Raw genomic sequence first — 8,106 nt, 5'->3', positions numbered from 1 at the left:
TCTTAAAATTACAAGGAAAAAATTTTATGCTGATGTATTAAAACAATTTCTATTAAGCATTAGGCTTTACTAATAAAACTTATGTAAAAAAGTATAACTTCACAAGATGCTCAACATTTCTCATAATTTTTTTTTAATTATTAGTTTCATTTTTTGAGTTCTCATAAAATTACTACTTCATTCCCCTGATATTATGACTGTATTCTGGTTGTGACGTTATTCTTGTAGTAAAAAAAAAAAATAAGACTAATAATCTGTCATAGAGTTTACCTGAATTCAAAGTCCAAATAAATATAAGATGGGATAAATAAATAAATAAATATAGACATATAAAACGTGAAATTTATTCTCTCATGTCTGGATTTTAAGCAGTTCTTTCATTTATTTATTTTTTAAACACTGGTCGTTATTAAGACTCACTTAGGGATCATTTGAGATTATCTGTAATTTACTTTGCAATGGATTTCTTCTTTATCATAACACTGTAATCTCACCATCTTTCGATTCAGTGACTGTCCATGGAAACCACGCTGAGAAGGATGCTGAGGAAGAACTGAAGCGAATAAATCTAGAGATGGATGCTGATAGGCTCGTGGAGATGAAATGTGCAGAGACTGATAGGGAAGCTCTTAAATCTGCTTTGCAGGCTGCAGTGGTGGCTGCCTACAGCAGTCACAGCAAGCTGCACACAGATGCATGTCCTGCTCAGGATGGAGAGGTGGAGTATGTGACCAAGTCTGAAATGAAGGAAGTTCTCACAGTGTGTGAGAATGCAGTCAGGGAGGGGATCCTCACCGAGGTGGGGAGTTCGTTTTTTTCCCTCATCATCGACCGTGTTGTGAAACTGGGAGACAAAGAATACCTTCCGATCTTCATTAGGTTTGTTGACAGTTTTGATGTCATGCGCTTAGAGTTGGTAGGATTTCTTGAGGCAGATCTGGAATGTGACGTCATGGTGCAAAGTCTTCTGCAAAAAATAACTGTGGACTGGCACCTGGATTTAGGTAACTGCAGAGGTCAAGCTTACCTTGGCTCTGGTGATGTTTCCTACAAGCTCAAAGCCTTTGCCTGCAAAGTGCAGGAGAAGTATCCGCTCGCTATCAGCACACATTGTTCTGCTTATTCGTTCAACACATGGTGGTCTAAATCAATCCCAGTGCCTGCTGTTAAAAGAGCCCTGGATACATTTGAAGAAATCTTGACATTTTTTGGGAGCAGTGCTGCTCTAGAGAAACAACTTGACCATGTGATAGCATATGGCCTGAGAGAGAGCTACGAAAAGGTCCAAGAGTTACAGGGGAAGTTCTGCACTGTTTGGCAGGAGAAGCATGACTCTTATGAGGTGTTTGTGCAGATGCTTGAGCCCCTAAGCGAATGTCTGGAGAAGATCAAGAACAACCCACAGAGATGGAAGCTCTCTGTTTCTGAACAAGCCGCAGTCCATCTGCGCAAAGTCATGGAGTTTGATTTCATAATTTCCATGGTGGTCTTGAAGAATGCTTCCTCCTTCACCAGAGAGCTCAGCGCAGGTATCCAGAAGGATCAGTTCAGTGCGGCATCCCAGCTTTGCCAAATCAGTGGTATCGTGGCCACTCTGAACAGAGTGAAAACCAATATGAAGTTGTTCCACCAGAACTGGTTTGATGAGGCTTGTGCGATAGCACAGAGCCTTAGAGTACAGATCGAAGTGCCTGACAACTCTCTTCCAAAAGATGGCTTGATAAAGCCAGCCACATATTACAAAGACTGCCTGAGTGTGCCCCTCGTAGATAACCTCATCAATGCCGTAAAGGATCATTTTTCAGATGACCACAAAGAAGCTCTGAACTTCCTCTCCCTTGTTCCCTGCTCAGTCACAGTGAGCTACATGTTCGAGAGCCTGAAGTCAAAGCCGCCTCTCTATAGCAGCGACCTCCCTGATGCAGACAACTTCTTCACAGAGCTCTGTTGTTGGAGAGTAACATGGAAGACTAAGGTGGCATCCGTGACTATCCCGAGCTCCATATTTCACACGTTACGCCTGCCGCTCATGCAGTACTTTGGGAACATCAATACCTTGCTGAGGATCATGTCTGTCCTTCCCAGCACCACGCTAGAGGACTGTGGTGTTGTAATGCGCCACAAGAAATTCCAGGACTACTTGAGAAGCACGTATCCCAAAGACAGGTCTGTGTGTTTGGCTATGCTCTACGTCAGCACAGACTTCAGCAGGGACCTGGACCGTATGGTCAGCCAGTGTTTGAAGGTTACGCCACAAGCGTTGGAGGGCATCTGTTTGGTACGTACCCCTATTCTTTACTGTGACGTAGAGTCACCGTTCTGTTTTTTACTCTACAGCCTTGTTTAATTTAATAAGATTATTTTGCTATTCTTGTAGGACAAGGAATCAAAGAGTCTCATCAAGAACTCTGAAAATAACATGGAAGGTAAACAGTAAAGATATTATTTTTATAATTTAGTTTTTTGCCTGTTTTTCTGGTAATTCTAACCATTTTCCTTGATGTATTTAGTTGACATGGTCAAGGACGAAGTTGGGGAGCTCAGTATTCAGCAGTCTCCTGAGAAGTTGCAGATCCAAGAAATGAAAGCCACGGATGAGAATGGGCTCACAGGAGACAACCGTCAGAGCCTGGCTACAGTTTTTAGGCTGGCAGCACTCCTGGGGAAAAAGAAACGCAGTCTCTGTGAGCTCTCTGAGGAAGACCGAGAACCTCTTGTTCAGGAGCTGAAGTTGTGCCACTGGTTTGGAAGTGAAGGCAAAAGCATACCATGGATTAGTGATGACGAAATGGAGAACCTCCTCATAAACGGAATCAGAGATGTCATACTAAAAGAAATACAGGAGTCTCCATTTTTCTCCCTGATCACTGATAAACCTGTTAAAGTTACTAACAAAACCTACCTACCTGTTTTCACTCGTTTCGTTGGCGAATCTACTCCAAAAGTGGAACTGATTGGATTCTTACCATTTAATGAAAATGGCGACGTTGACAGGCAAGCAAGTAACCTTGCAAAGATTCTTACTGAAGACTGGGGCTTGCCCATGTCGAAGTGCCGAGGCCAAGCATTCATGCATTTAGGTCCAGGTTATCAAAGCCTGAAGAAGATGTCTCTAGATTTCCTCAACAACTATCCGCTCTGTATTGTTACGCCCAGTGAGTCTTGCGGTCTCGCTCATTGGTTGGCCAGTAGTGTGCCTTGTCCTTCTGTGGCAAAAATGCTGGACATCACAGAAGACCTGCTGCTGTTCTTCGACCAATCTCCTGATCTAGAGGAACAGTTGGCAGAGGCTGTTGATGGGCTTTTAAACATGCCAAGAGAGGCTTTAGAGGAAATTCCAGAAACTTGCTGCTCAAGGTGGAAAAAACGGGAGGACTTTTTTGATATCCTTGCTGATACATTAGAGGGCGTACTCAGCTGCTTGGATGCTGTTAGCTCTAGTGCCACAGGCGCCAAGTCGATGCATGCTCAGGTTCTGTCTGCTGCTCTGAGGAACATGGATTTCATTGTCACTCTTGTGATTTTGAAGAACGCCTGTGCACCTCTTCGTAACTGCAGCACCGTTTTCCGCTGCGGAAACCCTGCTGACATCCTTTGCGAGGTGGAAAAAATCCCTTCCATCATAGCAACTCTTGAGAAAATGTTAAAAAATGTGAGCTCTGTGCACACCACTTGGTTTGAACAGGCATTCCAGTTAGCGACCAAGGTGGCTCCTGAACAAGTGTGCTTCTCAGAGGAAGTTAATAGCTATGATTCCCCAGAGATTTACTATGTAGAAAACCTGAGTATTCCACTACTCCATAATCTGATCGAGGAGATGAAGTATTGCTTCTCAGAAAACCATTTAAAGGCTCTGTCTGTCCTGTCACTGCTTCCTTCTTGCAATCCACAACCCATACTTTCAGAGGCCACAGACAAGCCTTTCAGCCTTTACCTTGCAGATCTTCCTGAGCCTGACATGGCTGAGCACGAAATTAACGCTTGGGCTGCCGTCTGGAGAGAGAAATACCAAGATAGTGCTCTTCCAACATCTATCGCTGAAGCACTTGTTCATCCAGAGTCCAAAAGCCACCCAACCGTTACCTTACTGCTCAGACTGGTTGCTGTGTTGCCGAGTGTCAGTATGGAGTGTGACCTGATGAAGACCACTCTGAACTCAATGAGGGATCTATTTAAAAACACAACATGCAGAGGCAGCCGGATCAGTCAAGTGATGCTTTTGTTGCACTCCACGACACTGCAGAGACTCCCAGAAGTCATTGAGATGTGCATGGAGGTTGATCCAGAGAGCACTCCATGTCTGTCCCAGGTACGTTCACTTGTCACATGGATGTTTTAGCCAGTTAACTATACTAATGAAAAATATTGAATGTCTTAATAATATAAACTTTAAATTTTATAAATGAGAATTGGTTGCAGTAGTTTTAAATAGACTCGGATATATATACATATACACTCCCTGTCTAATTTTGGTAAGTTTGGAGAGAAACCATATGCTTTTTGTTGCCATCAGCGCAATTCTGGCAAAGATCTGCTTAGACCTTTGATTACTCTTCTTATCTTGGCACATAGCTACCTTTTAAATGTAATCCGCCGATTTCCAGGTCCATATTATCCAAAAGATTGGTTCTGAATTGGATAAAGCAGGCTAAAATTAGTTTTTATGTATTTGATTACTGTATTGGTAGAACACCCAGTTGTCTCTAAAATTCAACCATTTAGCTGCTTGAAGTGAAGTGGAAATATTAAGAGGAAGGCTGCCTTCTCCTATTTCTCCCATCCACCTATCCAAGCACTAGTGTTGGCATTGGGACCATCACCATATTTAACAGCTGGTCCAGTTATCTCAGGTTTGAAAGCCTCGTCTTTAATCTTTCAAACATTCATCCTGACGTTGTGGCCAGATGCCTAAATTTTCGTCTTGTCTGCCCATAAAACTTTGATCCAGAATGTATTTGGCTTGTCCACATGGACAGCTGCAATTTTCAGTCAAGATTTAAGAGGTGTTGATGTTGGAGCAGGCTTTCTGCTTATTCAGTTCAGTTCAAATGCTTTATTTTTTCCCAAAGGGAACTGAAATAAAGATAAATGTTAAACTTGCTGGTGTTTCAGCATGTTCAGGCTGGGGGTGGACCCTGGGTTGGTACTATTCAACCTAACCAACTTCTTTTTTATTGGAGCTGCCAGTTTAGGCCAGGTGGTTGAAACCTGGACAGGGTTGGGTGTCCCAAGCACTCGCCAAAGCTAGAGCAATTTGTCTTCCGTAAAACCTGTGATTTGTTAAATTTGACCTGATTTAGATGTGAAACTAAGCATTGTTACTCCCATTTTTGAACATTTTCACTAACAAAATGCAGTTACAACTGTGACTTTAAACTGCCAAAATCTGATAAATGAAAGTAATATTTAATTTTGCTTTAAACAATCCTGATTTTTCAAATCTGTTTTAGTAAGTTTGTCTTAAAATCAACTTTAATGTTTGATGTTTCAAGATGTGTGGAAATAACCCTGGCCAAGTAGGTCAATGTTTTGTCCAAAACCCTGAAAGGCCGATGGGGAAACTCCATTTGTAAAATTGAGTGCTGAAATGGAAAACTTGAATGGATAGGAGAGTTTTGATATATTGGAGGCTTTTAGAAAAAGATAAAATCCACTATAAATCCAAAATCTTTAAAATGTATTGAAGTTGTATTCACCCAGAAGAAGCATTCAAATGCAAGGCAAAATTGTACAGTACTTTCACAATGAGCTCATATGACTAATGCAGTGATAAGAGAACAATCTGTGGTTGCTATCTATGCTAGATAACTAAGGTTTTCAACTCATTTTAGGTCATGAAAGTTCTCCAAAGACTGAAGTTGGACAGAAGTAAGTTGATGTATTGCTTATTCGGTGACATCATTATCAACCAAGTTTTGTGTTCTGTTTAAATTCAGGGTAGGAGTATAACTTTTGTTTTCTCTTATTGAAATTTAGGGGACCTCGATGTGAAATCAGCAGAATCCCAGGAATCGAGTGTTGCAGAGAAACCTGCAGATGAAGAGGTGAAAGCACCAGATAGGGGAATGACTCAAAAGGTAGCTGAAGGACCTAGAACGGCGGTGTCTTTCTACGAGCCGCAGCTACGTGAACAAATCTTAAAGGAACTCTGGGACTCTCAGTTCTTCACGGTCATAACTGAGCAAGTGATTGAAATTGATGGTGAGCTCTATATCCCATTGTGCATCAGGTACTTAAACAAAGAGGACATCCAGTGTGAGGAAACACTGGCTTTCATCCCTTTCACCGAGGACTCTGATGTCCTTTCCGAGGCCATAGAAACTGCCCTGTCTGAGAAGTGGGGACTCAACATGGAGTATTGCAGAGGACAGGCCTCACTAAGTGTTGGTGAAGCAGGAGCTCAGATGAGGGCTGTAAGTTTAGCCATTGCAACAAAATACCCTCAGGCTATTAGAACAGTTAGCTCTGCTCTGTCCCTCAATGTTTGGCTGGCGAGATCCTCCCCTGCTGAAGAAGCAGCCAATGGATCCGTCCTCATGGATAAATTATTACACTGGCTCACAGAGGATGTAGAACGCCAGAACATGCTGGAAGACATGATCATGTTGACGTTCCAGCAGGATGAGGCAAAGGCCTGTGAGCTGAGAGACAAACTCATCAAGAACTGGGAGAAGAGTCATGATATGCATGAGGTTATGGTAGAAATTTTGGAAGCAGCTATGCTCTGCCTGAATGAGCTGAAAGGAGAGGGAAGTACTTCAGACCAGCAACAAGCGTCACATTTTTTTGACGCGATCAGAAACTTTGAGTTTATCTTTTCAACTGTGGTGCTGAAGAATGCCCTGAGCTTAACTAAAAAGCTAAGTCAGTCTCTTCAAGGTAAACCTTTAGATATGTTGCTTGCTGTGAATACCTTGCCTGATCTCAAAGCGTCCCTTGGTAAGCTGAAGAGCGAGATTGACGTCCATCACAAGTCCTGGTTTGAGGAAACGGTCTCCTTGGCTTCTAAGCTAAACGTTCAGATGCTGCATTCAGTTCTTCTAGAGCCGCTGAGTGACTTTTACAAAGAATCTGTCAGCGTGAAAGTCGTGGAGCACTCGATAGCAGAAATTGACGACCTCTTCACAGACAAGGTACTGGATACTTTAAGATGCCTGGAGATTGTGCCTTATGCAATGTTCAAAGTGGAAACCAGCATTCTTAGTGGTCTTGTGTTTCGCCTGTACAAGGAGGACTTGCCAGACCAGTCCTCTCTTCACTCTGAGATGAAGGCGTGGAAGGAGAAATGGTTGGATCCTCTGGCAGGTTACCTTCCAGCCACTGTGCTCGATACGCTCAAGACATCACAGATCAGAAGTTTTAGTAATATTGAAACGCTCCTCAGACTTCAGGTCATTTTGCCATTTTCGCGACGGGAGAGCAACTTCAGGCAGGGGAAAAGGAGTCTGCAGGACTTCATTCAGCAAGAGAAGAGATCCCTCTCTGAGCTCCATTCTCTGTAGGGGTTACAGGTCCTCTGGTTGAAGCTTTGAGTAGTGTGTTTGAGAGGAAGTGGACGTTCGTACCCCCCAACTAAAGGACTGTTTTAGCCTTCACGGACAATTGTCCCTGTACATTACTAAATTTTTGTTGGTTGTCATCCTTCAATCCTATGCTCTGTTATTTCCTTTCTTTCACTTTGTAGTTTGTACAGTTGTATCTCCCAATGGGACCAATATGATGGAAAAACACAAAGCCCCAGTGATGGTTCTCAGTGCTTGTGCCTTGATGAGAAACTGATTTTTATCCCTTATCATGAAATTGAGATGGTCAGCATTGTCCCATTGGTTTTACTTGAGAATCTTCTGCCCCCTCGACCCTCATAATCAGAAACGACACTGAGTTTAATCACTTTTACCAACTTTTTATTTTTTAAGACTCACTCTTATATTTCCTTGGCACAAATAGAAACTGTTAGTTCTGTCATGTCTCTGATTATTTTCTGTGTTTGCCATCTCCTTGCGAGAATGACTTTGCTGTAAACGTATCTTTGAGAATAATGTTTCCTTTATAGGAAAATCTTCATATATATTTGTCAAAAAACAATAATAAAATGATCCAAAAAGA

The 8,106-nt window shown here is 42.3% G+C and overlaps 1 protein-coding gene across 1 annotated transcript; it reads left to right on the top strand.

Moving 5' to 3' along the window:
- The first annotated feature begins 178 nt into the window (after window positions 1-178).
- Window positions 179-8,106, top strand: LOC106939312 (uncharacterized). Its single transcript, XM_015021677.1, has 5 exons — window positions 179-2,278; window positions 2,378-2,426; window positions 2,511-4,309; window positions 5,832-5,868; window positions 5,977-8,106. The coding sequence occupies exons 1-5, from the start codon at window positions 575-577 to the stop codon at window positions 7,500-7,502; spliced, it is 5,115 nt and encodes a 1,704-aa protein (XP_014877163.1). The 5' UTR covers window positions 179-574; the 3' UTR covers window positions 7,503-8,106.

The sequence above is a fragment of the Poecilia latipinna genome, unplaced genomic scaffold (assembly GCF_001443285.1).
Source record: "Poecilia latipinna isolate Pla-1442-1.1 unplaced genomic scaffold, P_latipinna-1.0 Scaffold2827, whole genome shotgun sequence".
Lineage (NCBI taxonomy): Eukaryota > Metazoa > Chordata > Actinopteri > Cyprinodontiformes > Poeciliidae > Poecilia > Poecilia latipinna.
Note: the sequence above shows the minus strand (reverse complement) of the source record. Positions and strands in the feature narration are given on the sequence as shown.